This window comes from Meles meles, chromosome 2, assembly GCF_922984935.1.
Source record: "Meles meles chromosome 2, mMelMel3.1 paternal haplotype, whole genome shotgun sequence".
NCBI classification, from domain to species: Eukaryota; Metazoa; Chordata; class Mammalia; order Carnivora; family Mustelidae; genus Meles; species Meles meles.
Genome location: NC_060067.1, coordinates 133,346,677 through 133,360,804, shown reverse-complemented (window position 1 = coordinate 133,360,804; position 14,128 = coordinate 133,346,677). Strand labels below are relative to the sequence as shown.

The 14,128-nt window shown below is 35.5% G+C and overlaps 1 protein-coding gene across 3 annotated transcripts in view; it reads left to right on the top strand.

The window, feature by feature from the left end:
- FSTL5 (follistatin like 5) overlaps window positions 1-14,128 on the top strand; it is a 753,549-nt gene that overhangs the window by 597,940 nt on the left and 141,481 nt on the right. For all 3 annotated transcript variants that reach the window (XM_045984612.1, XM_045984593.1, XM_045984601.1), the window contains exon 10: window positions 4,185-4,319. In XM_045984612.1, the coding sequence (XP_045840568.1) occupies window positions 4,185-4,319 (135 nt within the window). The remainder of the gene's footprint in view (window positions 1-4,184; window positions 4,320-14,128) is intronic.

Here is a 14,128-nt window from a genome sequence, read left to right as displayed (position 1 = left end):
TATTTACTGTTTTATTTTTATAAGTCAGAAATGATATATAAAAGTAATTGTGACCTTTAAAACCTAGATCCTACAAATCTCTGTATTAGTAGAAGTAAATTCAAGGAATTTGCATGTTTACATCTACCGATTACACCTTTAGTGTCTATAATCTTAGAAAAGGATTGATCTGATTAACAGAAATTAAAGTGAAGAAAGTCCTAATTAGTTTCTGATTTTGTCATCTCTTGCCCATTTAATAGCAGTAAACTGTATTGGATGAGCATATTATATCTTTGTTTCTAGGAATACACAGAAAGGCACATATGAGGGGCTGATTACACTCCAGATTCAATAGTGAAAGGGTGGGGGCCCTTGTAAGGTAGCTATTATCAATTTTTTTTTTTTTTAATGAGGAAATCACTGAAGTTTTGTTAGAATGAAAAATGAAGAGTGGAGACCGCAACCTAAGAGATAAATCTGGGTGCATAGGCATGTGAAATCCCTGTGGCTTTCCGTATGATTACACGTTACCAAATACTATAGTTTAATTATCCATTTATTCAACAAATGCTTAGTTAGCATTTATATGTAAGGTCTAAGTCTAGGCATGGACTGAATACATCAATGGATGGGATGATATGTTAATGAGAGGAAGTAAAATCCTAGAAAAGCAGAAATGTTTAATTAGAAGGAAAATCATGATAAATAACACAAAGAGACTAAAAATCAGCAAAATGCAAGAGAAAAAGGTGATCCTACATAAAAGAAAGCAAAGTATGGGAAAGAGTTCAACAATATCAAATGCACAGAAAGGTCGAGGACAGTCACTGAAATGTATTCATGGGTCAGGTGATTAGTTTGACCTTTTGACATTTAGGAAACAGTATTCATAGCCATCAGTTTTCCTAGGTTTAGAAGTGAGGAGGTAAGAAAGTATAAAAATCTCTTCAGATTTCGAAAGGAAGACAAAAGAAAAGGTAGTTGCTCTTGATTAACAAATCCTATTAGGATTAGGACAAATGATAATTTTTTTCTTCTTAGAGCACTGAGTTGAAGAAATCCTAAGAGAGAAAAAATATGTGCAGATAATGGAGGTGGGGAACGATGACCAAATAACTGTAGAAATCATAAAGAAAAGAAGGGACATTTTCTTTGGAAAGAAACAGAGAGCTTCTTTTGAGAAGTAAATACATGTGAAGTTGTAGATGGAAATAGGAAGTTGACTTTACTTGTTTTCTCAGTTTTGAGTGGAATATAATTGACAGCATTGTGTAAGTTTAAGGTATAAAATGTGATGATTTAATAAGGATATATACTGCAAAATGATTTGGGTTTACTTGCTAATTACATGTATGCACTTCATGATTTAAAAACAAGGTCACTTGCTTAGGGTGAGAAGTTAGTATTAGGATGGGAAACGTCAAACAGAGTAAAGATTTGAAATAAAAACAGAACAGAAAATGAAAGGCATATACCTGTCAAGGTCAAGTGAAGTGAATACCAAGTAGCATGGAACATCCTGCAAATTGAGAACTGTGAATTTGTGAATTTGCTTATGTAGTTGTCTCTTACTGTACTCAGAAAAATAGATGCAGAGACAATAAGTGCAGAGATACGTCCACTTTTTCTAGTTTTGGCAGTTGGTAAGGTATATATGTCAGAATGATAAATGGATGAGGAAATTGCTAGTTCTGGCAATAGAGTAGAAAATATCTAGCAATGGCAGATTATGTAGCAAAGGAGGAAGACAGTTGGAGCATGTAGGTTAGGGGGACGTACAACAATATTGAGAAGAGAACATTTGAAGAAGGAGTAAATTGACTTTGATATTTAAAAAAAATCTGGAGAATTTAGGTTGCTAAGTGCGTGGTTCTTTTAATCTTTTTTTTTTTTTAAGATTTTATTTATTTATTTGACAGAGAGAGAGGTCACAAGTAGGCAGAGAGGCAGGCAGAGAGAGAGGAGGAAGCAGGCTCCCTGCAGAGCAGAGAGCCCGATGCGGGGCTCAATCCCAGGACCCTGAGATCATGACCGGAGCCGAAGGTAGCGGCTTAATCCACTGAGCCACCTAGGCGCCCCTAAGTGCGTGGTTCTTAAGAGAAAGTGTGTTCTTTGGAGAGAGCCATATTTCATGCAAAACAAGAAGCTGATGCAGGCTTTAAAATAGTGTGTTTAAGGGATCTGCAAACTAAGGCCCACAGGCCAAATCTGGGAAACCACCCATTTTGTAAATAAAGCCGCTTGGGGGGCTTTTTTTTTTTTTTTTTTTTTTTTTTTTTTTTTGCTTTTGTCTTTAGAACACAGCCATACTCATGTTTTAAAATATTTTTCATGGCTGCTTTCATGCTGCTGTGACAGAGGTGAGTAGTGTTAAAGATACTTTATGGCCTACAAAGCGTATCTACCCAGCCTTTAATGGGAAAACAAAACCAAAAAAGCACCCACAACCCAAAAACAAATGGTCAACCTTCTGTTTTGGAGTAGTGATTCTCAACAATGGATGGGGGAATGGAGTTGAGCAATACCATCTGTAATGTGAGAAAAAGGTTCAAGTTATCCGAATCATTATTCCTCCCCCAAACACTCACTGCCTCTCCATATCCCACTCACATCCCTTGAGAGCCATTGGCATTCCCAAGGTCTTTTTCCCATTGGTTTTCTATCTTCTTTCCCCAAACAGGGTTATGGATTATTTCATCACTTACTGTTTTAAATAGTCATATTACTCTCTGTTACACATGATGTATGGTGTTCTAGTGATTGGATAATATGAAACAAACACACACAGAAACAAAGAAAGAATGAAAATAAAGTAAAAGAGAGAGAGAGAGAGAGAGAGAAAGAAACCTAAACAAATGAGCACAATGAACACTGAATTTTGGAGTCTGATAGGTGTCTAGCCCTTATGTTTTGAATTGAGTGATTTCCATAAGATCAATCTATGAGTTTCTGATTCTGCTTCTGAAAATTATGAATTATTTAGGACAATTAAGAAATATAATATGTTAAGATACCTTGTATATTTCCAACACAGTTAGTGGTTAATTATGCTCTGATTTTTACATTAGGGAATCAGGTTTTAGCTTAAGAAGCTATTTTATTAAGAGTTATATTCATCATAGCATTCTTCATAATAGTGTTAAGTCTTAATGAGGGGATTTACTATTTTAAAGATAAAACTACTAAAGTAGATCCATCTAATGAATTACTATGGTGCCATTAAGAATATGTATTTTTTAAATAACGTGTGTGTCTTGAATGAAGAACTGGAAAGTAAAAAAAAAAAAAAAGTTATCTTACCAAGATTGAAAAATTGAGCTAATTATTCTCTTAATCCTTTGGTTGTAAACTGATTGTATCAATTTATGATTGTATATCGGTATATCAATACTGACTATATCATTATAATATTGTTTATGGATATTTCTGGTAAAAGACTGAAATCTTACAGACAAATCACGTGTTATTACCTTTCTTCTTTTTTCTTTTAAGATTTTATTTATTTATTTGACAGACAGAGATCACAAGTAGGCAGAGAGGCAGGCAGAGAGAGAGAAAGGGAAGCAGACTCCCTGCTGAGCAGAGAGCCCGATGCGGGACTCGATCCCAGCACCCTGGGATCATGACCTGAGACGAAGGCAGAGGCTTTAACCCACTGAGCCACCCAGGCGTCCTACCTTTCTGTTTTCCTTACTTAATACCTTCCTTACCTTATAATTCCAGATGTATAATATGGTCTCAATAATGTACCTAATAAGTGGCAATTGTACTATATTTCATGATGTAGCTCACTGAATTTCTTTATGAAAAGTCTTTTTATCCATATTCTCCTGTGTATGAACCATATTGCTATTATTTTAAAATTTTGTAAAGTGGATTCTGAATACTAAAAATAAATATATAAGTGGAATTATAGTCATCAATATGAAATACATATGAAATGTGGGAAATAGGAAATAAAGATAAAATATGAAGCTTATGCATTTGACATAGAGTTTTGGGCTCTCTTAATAGAATGACAACACAGTTTATGAACACTTGAATGATTTTGGAATAATTTGGCATGCCTCCAAAGTGTGGAAGTAGGAAGGAAAACAGTTTAATTAGGACAAGCTAAGAGAACTGCTTGACTGTGTAATCGGAAAGCACTGTACCAAAACTGAAATCATAGTTTACAAGTTGCATTTGCTTTCTGTTTTCAGCAAATGGCAGTGAGGTTCATATAAGCAATGTGCGCTATGAAGATACAGGAGCATACACTTGTATCGCCAAGAATGAAGCAGGAGTGGATGAAGACATCTCTTCTCTTTTTGTGGAAGATTCTGCTAGAAAGACCCGTATGTATACACCTACAGTGCACTTATGCACACACGTTGTATTCCACTTTACAATTAGGCTTTTTTTTCCAAAAAGCAAAAGCACCAGAAAATTTGGCAAAATGAAGAATGCATTAAAAAAATTTCAAGCATAAGAAGGATAAAAATCTTAAAATATTAAAATCAGATTTAAGAATTAAACAAGCTTATGAAATTTTTAATACAACACTAGAATGATTTTATTTCCTTTGTAAGAATGTCCACTATATTTCAGGTCCTGTCTTCCCATTCACACATAGAAGAATTTACTTTCCCCCCAAAACCCCTCTCCCAAATGACATGGGCATTTCAAGGTTCCAAAGTACAGCAAACAGGGATCTTACAGGTTTAATAAATTCATGTCTTTCTTTTTCTCTCAGTTGCCTTGCAGGCAGTGGTTCATGAGCCCTAGAGCAGGGCTTCTCTACAGTAAGCCCTGTGGTTACTGCCACCGTAAGACACTTACCCTAAGACATCAATCCCTGGGGTGTTTTCTCCATTTAGGGCTAGAAGTTCTTTGCCATTGCTGTACATGTTTCCCAGGTATACCATGTAATAAGAAAAAAGTGTATCATTCTTTAAAAAAAAATTATTACCTAGTGAAAGAAGTATGGATAAGGTAGGGATGATACAGACGGATTTTTAGTTACAGCTTAGTTATAGCTAAATTACTTGGGACTCAAAAAAAAAATAAATTACTTGGGACTCAAAGTCCTCTTATAGCATGTATCAAATAAACGTCCAGTGGACATCCCACAGACACTTTCTTTCCTCAGTCTGCATATGCCACAGTTTGATTGTTTTAGGAGTGGGTCTGGATGTATTTGGCATGACTATTTTCTTTGCTTCTCAGTCTGATTTGTTATATTCATTTACAAGTCTTATTAATCTAATTTATTGCAAGGGCCCTGATATTTGGAGGACTCAAGTTAGGCATGCTTATTTCTCTGAACCAAGTTTTTAAACAAGGGTAAAGCATTGTCTTGGAATCTTATTTCTCTTTAAATCAGTGAGTACATGACATATTAGTGGATCCGATGGGGAAGAAGGATCTTATCTAACTCCTGACTACCAATGTATCTTTGTCTATATTTGGTCTGCCTTGAACAATGATTGTTACAAACAAATATTTAAAAGGAAAATTCTTAAGGTAGAAAAACAGAAAAGAAAGATGAATTTAATAACCTGGATATGGTCAACCATAATTTGTCTACTCCTTTTATATATTTCTGCCAAATACCAATTTGCAATTCACTTTTTGTTAAAAAACAACTTTAGGAGACAAGTAATTGGATACTTTGGCTTTCTTTGTCCTTTATGATGACGTTTGTGACACATTTTAATTTCAACTTTCTATTCTGATTTTCTTTTACTGTTGGTCAAGTACTTTTTAATCTATTTCCTTAGTTACAGGATTAAAATACTTAGCCAGAGTTCCTTTAATGGGTGAATCACGTAGTATTTACCAGCATGTAAATTTAAGGATTATTTTAAGGAAGATTTAATATAATTCTATTCATAAACAGTCATATGAATGTTTGTTTAATTATAAACAGTTTCTGAAATCATGTTTTTATTTTATTTTACTTATTACTTTAAGCTTTTAGGTCAAAATAATACATTTTAAAAATTATTTTCATTAACATATAATATAGTATTTGCCCCAGGTCTGTGAATCATCAGACTTACACATTTCACAGCACTCACCATAGCACATACCCTCCCCAGTGTCCGTAACCCAACCACCCTCTCACTACCCTCCCACCCTCCAGCAACCCTCAGTTTGTTTTGTGAGATTAAAAGTGTCTTATGGTTTGTCTCCTTCCCGATCCCATCTTGTTTCATTTTTTTCCTTCCCTACCCCCAAACCCCCTGCTCTACCTCTCAAATTCTTCATATCAGAGAAATCATATGATAACTGTATTTTTCTGATTGACTTATTTCGCTTAGCATAATACCCTCTAGTTCCATCCACATTGTTGCAAATGGCAAGATTTCATTTCTTTTGATGGTTGCATAGTATTCCATTGTGTGTGTGTGTGTGTGTGTGTGTGTGTGTGTATGTGTGTGTATATATACTACATCTTCTTTATCCATTTTTAATAATTTTTGAGATTGTATGGTATTAAATTTTTGAGATTGCATGGTATTAAAATAAAAAATAACATTTTTTAAGTTTTAGTAATTCAGGCCTTCCTTACTACATCTATATTTATAGAACTTTCAAAGTCATGTTATAGGAAAATAGAAGTGAAAGATTTGGAGCATTTTGTTCCTAAGTCTGGATGTAAATTATTTATAGATGTTCCGTATGTATTTAAACTATGTAACATTTTCAAAGAGAAAGGGAGAAAACTAGGGGGTGCTTGGGTGGTTCAGTCAGTTAAGTGTCTGCCTTAGTTAAGGTAATGATCCCAGGGTTCTGGGATTGAGCCCCACATGGGGTTCCCTACTCAGTGGGAGTATCTCATTCCTGCTTCTCCCCTCAACCCTGCTCATTCTCTCTCTCTTTCTCTCTCAAATAAATAAAATCTTTAAAAAAAATGAGAGAGCAAACTAACAGATTTCATTTTTTAACTTAATTAACTCATTTATTTTGGTAAGAGCTCAGCATAAATTCTGTCTTCTTAAGTTTTTAAGTGCATGACATTTTATTGTTAACTATAGACAGTGGGTTGTGTAACAGATCTCTGGAGCTTGTTCATCTTGTATAACTTTGACTTTATACGCACTGAATAACTCTTCATTTTTCCCTCCTCCACATCACCTCACAACCACCATTCTATTTTGTTTCTATAATATTGACTCTTTTAGATAGTTCATATAAGTACAATTTCACAGTCTTTGTATTTCTGTGGCTGTCTTGCTTCAATTAGCATAATGTCTTTCAGGTCCATATATGTTGTCATAAATGGTAGGATTTCCTTCTTTTTAAGTTGAAATGATATTCCATTGTATGTATATACAATGTTTTCTTTATCCATTCATTTGTCGAAGGATATTTGAGTTGTTTCCATATGTTGGCTATTGTGAATGATGTTGCAATGAATGTATGAGTACAGATAGCTCTTTGATCATGATTTCAGTTCTTTTGGTTATATTCCCAGAAATTGGGTTACTGGATCATATGATAGCTGCATTTTTTTTTTTTTTTGAGGTACCTCTATGTTTTTCATAATGACTATACCATTTTTCATTACCACCAACATGGCACAAAGGTTACAATTTCTCCACATCTTTGCCCATACTTTTATTTTTGTTATAATAATAACCATCCCAACAAGTGTGAGATAATATCTCATTGCAGTTTTGATTTGCATTTCTGATGCTCAGTGAAAATGTTTTCTTGCATTCCATAGGTTGACTTTTCACTCTCTTAGTTGTTGTTGATATGAACACACCCATTTTGGAATTATATGCACATAATTAAAATCTGAATAATACTAAATGAGCAAACTTAGCAGAATATTAGGAGCCACAGAAAAGAAGAAACTGAAATGTAAGAATGTCTGTGTGGTAGCAGACAAGTTTTCCTTGGGATGTCTCCTAGTACTCAATAAACTGTCAGAATCCTGTATAACAAAAACAAAATGAAAATCAAATGGAGATCACATTAGAGAAAGGTGTTGGCTTTTTTTTTTTTTTTTTTAAAGATTTTATTTATTTATTTGACAGAGAGAGATCATAAGTAGGCAGAGAGGCAGACAGAGAGAGTGAGAGGGAAGCAGGCTCACCGCTGAGCAGAGAGCCCGATGTGGGACTCGATCCCAGGACCCTGAGATCATGACCTGAGCCGAAGGCAGCAGCTTAAACCACTGAGCCACCCAGGCGTCCCGGTGTTGGCTTTTGTAACCTACTTCTTAAGGATTGCTCCGGGTTCTCTTCTAGTAATTCCACGGACAAAGACCAATATTGGTTATACAAAATGCATTTTGGATAGGTAGATATTTTCAAAAAAGCCAAAGGAAACAGTCACAGAGCCATCAGTGATTCTTTCATCTTCTTATCTGCACTTACTAAAAAATTACTGACTGGTCTGCATTCATGAAAAATAAATTCACAGGTCATTTTGCCTTTCAGTAATGATGGGATACAACATGCATCCAAAACAGCAGATTGCTATCACCGAAGAGCACGAACTTTGCCATTAGACATGAATTAGAGTCATTGTACTTCCACATAATAGTTCTATGATTTGGAGCTATTACATAACTTCTCTGAGCTCTAATTTCTTTATCTGTAATGATCTGGTATGAATATTAAATCACTAAGGGATATCTGTGTAGATATTATAAAGCACTCTCCATAGTGCTACACATAAAGTAGCTCTTCCTCCACTTTATGCTTATTTTATGAAAGTAATTATTTATTCCTTGCAAGAAACATGCACAAAAGTTGTTCTTTAAAAACCCTGGAGAATCTAGTAATTGTTAGAAATTAGAGTTCCTAAAATGAATGATACATAGAGACAAATAGAGATTGATCCAGATATTAAGATAGATGTAGAGATAAGAGGGAGAGAGAGAGAGAGAGAGAGAGATGAGTATATATAGACATCTATGCAATTACATATCCAAATATAAAAATCATTATTTCATTTTACATTAAAACAATTTGACTCAAGTGATTAGAGAATACATTTTTCCTTTAATATAGCTATTAAGATATTTTAATTAATATCGTCACCAGAGTCCACTTTTGTCACAGAATAAAAACAAAAGCTACACTTTACTTCTCTTTACACCAGTCAGTTTATATTCTTACTACATTTTTTTAAATTTTATTTTATTATTTTTTTCAGTATTCCAAAATTCATTGTTTAAGTACCACACCCAATACTCCACGCAATACACCCAAACCTCCATAATACCCACCATCAGGCTCATCCCCTACTCCACCTCCCAAACCTTCAGTTTGTCTCGCAGAGTCCACAGTCTCTCATGGTTTGTCTCCCCTTCCGATTTTCCCCAACTCCTCCTCTCCATCTCCCAATATCCTCCATGTAATACCTTATGCTCCACAAGTAAGTGAAACCATATGATAATTGAGTCTCTCTGCTTGACTTATTTCATTCAGCATAATCAACTCTAGTCCTGTCCATGTTGATACAAAAGTTGGGTATTCATCCTTTCTGATGGAGGCATAATATTTCATTGTATATAGGGACCATATCTTCTTTATCCATTTATATGTTGAAGAGAATCTTGGTTCTTTCCACAGTTTGGCCATGTGGCCATTGCTGCTATGGACATTGGGGTACAGATGGCCCTTCTTTTCACTACATCTGTATCTTTGGGGTAAATATCCAGTAGTGCAATTGCACGGTCATAGGGAAGCTCTATTTTTAATTTCTTAAGGAATCTCCACAGTTTTCCAAAGTGGCTGCACCAACTTGCATTCCCACCAACAGTGTAAGAGGGTTCTGCTTTCTCCATGTCCTCTCCAACACTTGCTGTTTACTGTCTTGTTGGTTTTGGCCATTCTAACTAGTGTAAGGTGATATCTCAATGTGGTTTTGATTTGAATCTCCCTGATGGCTAATGATGATGAACATTTTTTCATGTCTCTGTTAACCATTTGTATGTCTTCTTTGGAGAAGTGTCTGTTCATGTCTTCTGCCCATTTTTTAATGTGATTATCTGTTTTGTGTGTGTTGAGTTTGAGGACTTCTTTATAGATCTTGGATATCAGCCTTTTGTCTGTAGTGTCATTTGCGAATATCTTCTCCCATTTTGTTGATTGCCTCTTTCTTTTGTTGACTATTTCCTTTGTTGTGCAGAAGCTTTTGATCTTGATGAAGTCCCAAAAGTTCATTTTCATTTTGTTTCATTTGCCTTTGGAGACATAGCTTGAACGAAGTTTCTGTGGCCGATGTCAAAGAGGTTACTGACTATCTTCTCTAGGATTTTGATAGATTCCTCCTTCACATTGAGGTTTTTTTTTAATCCATTCTGAGTTTATCTTTGGGTATGGTGTAAGAGAATGGTCAAGTGTCATTCTTCTACACATAGCTGTCCAATTTCCCTATCGCCATTTATTGAAGAGACTGAGTTTTTCCACTAGATATTTTTTCCTGCTTCATCAAATGTTCTTTGATCATAGAGTTGCAGGTCCATATCTAGGCTCTCTGCTCTGTTCCACTGGTCTATGTGTCTGTTTTGGTGCCAGTACCATGCTGTCTTGGTGATCACAGCTTTGTAAAAGCTGTAAAAGCTTGAAATCAGGCAACGTGATGCCCCCAGTTTTGTTTCTCTTTTTCAATATTTCCTTAGCAATTCGGGGTCCCTTCTTTTTCCACACAAATTTTAGGATTGTTTGTTCTAGCTCTTTGAAAAATGCTGGTGGAATTTTGATCAGGATGGCATTGAAAGTGTAGATTGCTCTAGGCAGTATAGACATTTTGACAATGGTTATTCTTCCAATCCATGCTCATAGAATGTTCTTCCATCTTTTTGTATATTCTTCAATTTCTTTCATGATTGTTCTGTAATTCCTCAAGTACAGATCCTTTACCTTTTTGGTTAGGTTTATTCCCAGGTATCTTATGGTTCTTGGTGCTATAGTAAATGGAATAAATTCTCTCATTTCTCTTTCTATTTTTTCTTTGTTAGTGTATAAGAGAACAACTGATTTCTGTGCATTAATTTTATATCTTGCCATATTACTGAATTGCTATATGAGTTCTAGTAGTTTGGGGGTAGAGTCTTTTGAGTTTTCCATATGAAGTATCATGTCATCTGCAAAGAGAGAGGGTTTGACTTCTTCTTTGCCAGTTTGAATACATTTTATTCCTTTTATTCCTTCTGACTGCTTTGCTAGGACTTCTAGTACTATGTTGAACAACAATGGTGAGAGTGGACATCCTTTTCGTGTTCCTGATCTCAAAGGAAAGGCTGTCAGCTTTTCCCCATTGAGGATGATATTCGCTATGGGTTTTTCAGGGATAGATTTTATGAAGTTGAGGAATGTTCCTTCTGTCCCTGTACTTTGAACCGTTTTAATCAGGAATGGATGCTGTATCTTGTCTAAAGCATTTTCCGCATCAATTGAGAGGACCATGTGGTTCTTTTCTCTTCTCTTACTGATTTGTTCTATCACATTGATTGATTTGCAAATGTTGGACCACCCTTGAATCCCATGGATAAATCCTACCTGGTCATGGTGGATAAACTTTTTAATGTACTGTTGGATCCTATTAGCTAGGGTCTTGTTGAGAATCTTGGCATCCATATTCATCAGAGATAATAGTCTGAATTCTACTTATTGGTGGGGTCTTTGCCTGGTTTGGGGATCAGGGTAATGCTGGCTTCATAAAAAGAGTCTGGAAGTTTTCCTTCTGTTGCTATCTTTTAAACAGGTTCAGGAGAATAGGTATTATTTCTTCTTTGAATGTTTGGTAGAATTCTCCAGGGAATCCGTCAGGTCCTGGGCTCTTGTTTTCTGGGAGGTTTTTGATCACAGCCTCAATCTCATTACTAGATATTGGTCTATTCAGGTTGTCAATGTCTTCCTGATTCAGTTTTGGAAGTTTATAGGTTTTTAAGAATGCATCCATTTCATCTAGGTTGCTTAACTTATTGGCATATAACTGTTAGTAATAATTTCTGATGATTGTTTCTATTTCCTTGGTGTTAGATGTGATCTTTCCCCTTTCATTCATAATTTTATTAATTTAGGTCCTCTTCCTTTTCTTTTGGATTAGTTTGGTCAATGGTTTATCAATCTAATTGATTCTTCCAAAACAAAACACCTTCTAAGTTTCATTGATGTGTTCTACTATATCCCTAGTTTCTATCTCATTGATCTCTGCTCTACTCTTGATTATTTCCCTTCTTGTGTGTGGAGTTGGCTTAATTTGTAGTTGATTCTCCAGTTCTTTAAGGTGTAACAAGAGCTGATTTATTCTGGCTTTTTCTTTTTTTTTTTCTTTCTTTCTTTTTTTTTTTTTTTTTTCTTGAGGGAGGCTTGGATAACTACGTATCTCCCTCTAGGACCACCTTTGCTGTATCCCATAGGTTTTGGTAAAGTATCTTCATTCCTTTTGGTTTTCATGAATTGTTTAAGTTCTTCTTTGATTTTCTGGTTGATCCAAGCATTCTTAATCAGGGTGGTCTTTAGCTTCCAAGTGTTTGAATTCCTTCCAAACTTTTTCTTGTGGTCGAATTTCAGTTTCAAAGCATTGTGGTCTGAGTATATGCAGAGAGTAATATCAGTCTTTTGGTATTGGTTGAGCCTTTCTTTGTGACCCAAAATATGGTCTTTTCTGAAGAAAGATCCATGTGCATTTGAAAAGAATAAGTATTCTCTTGTTTTAGGGTGGAATGTTTTGTATATATCTATGAGGTCCATCTGGTCCAATGTGTCATTCAATGCACTTGTTTCTTTATTGATTTTCTGCTTGCATGATCTGTTTTTTACTGAAAGTGGGGTGTTAAGATCACCTACTATGAATGCATTCATCTCGATATGAATATCTTACTAACAGTTGTTTTTTGTAGTTGGCTGCTCCCATATTGGGGGCATAAATATTTACAATTTTTAGATCTTCTTGGTGGATAGACCGTTCAAGAATGATGTAGTGTCCTTTTTATCTCTGACTACAGTCTCTAGTTTAAAATCTAATTTATCTGATATGAGAATCACTACCCCACTCTCTTTTGAGGCCCAGTGGCATGTTAGATGCTTCTCTATCCCTTCACTTTCAGTCTGGATGTAGCCTTAGGTTCCAAATAGGTCTCTTGTAGACAACATATGGACGGGTCCTGTTGTTTTATCCAATCTACAACCCTGTGCCATTTTATGGGAGTGTTTAGGTCATTCATGTTGAGAATGATTATTGAAAATTATGTTTTTTATTGACAGCACATTGCCTGTGAAGTCCTTTTTTCTATTATTGTCTGTGTTAATTTCTGTTCTACGACACTCTTGAGTTCTTTCTTCTTTTATCGAACCCCCCCTAATATTTCTTGTAGTTGCCAGCTTGGTGAGCACATACTCTTTTAAACCTTGCCAGTCTTAGAAGTTCTTTATCTCTCCATCCATTTTGAATGTCAGCCTTGCTGGATAAAGTATTCTTGACTGCATGTTCTTCTCATTTAGTGCCCTGAATATGTCTTGCCAGAACTTTCTGGTTTGCCAAGTTTCTGTGGACAGGTCTGACATTATTCTGATGGACCTTCCTCTGTATGTAAGGAATCTCTTCCCCCTAGCTGCTTTTAAGAGCTCTTGTCTAAAATTATTTTTCACCAGTTTCACAATAACATGTCTGGAGGTCTTTCTAGATTCATCTATCCTGGGAGGAGGATGGTCTTTCTGCCTCTAGGACATGAACACTAGTTCCATTCCCCAGACTGGGAAAATTTTCATGGGGAATTTGTTCAACTATATCTTCTAGTCTTCTTTCTTTTCTCCTCTTCCTCAGGGATCCCGAAAATTCTGACATTGGAATGTTTCATAGAGTAATTTTATTTCTCTAATTCTACTTTCATGGCTTCCAAGCTGTTTGTTCCAGGCCTCCTCCTGATCCTTTTTTTCTATCAGTTTCTCCTCTAGATCACTAATTCTGTCTTCTGCCTTGGTTACCCTAGCTGTTAGGGAATTTAGGTTAGATTGGTACTCATTGACAGCATTTTTTACCTTCTTCCTGGGCAATTTTCACTTCTGCCTTAATTGATTCAATACTGTCATTAATGGTTTTCTCCAACCTAGCTGTTGCCTGGTTAATTGTTACCCTGAATTCCCTTTCCAAAATACTGTTTATGTCCATATCCAATAGCTCTGGTGGAGAGGGC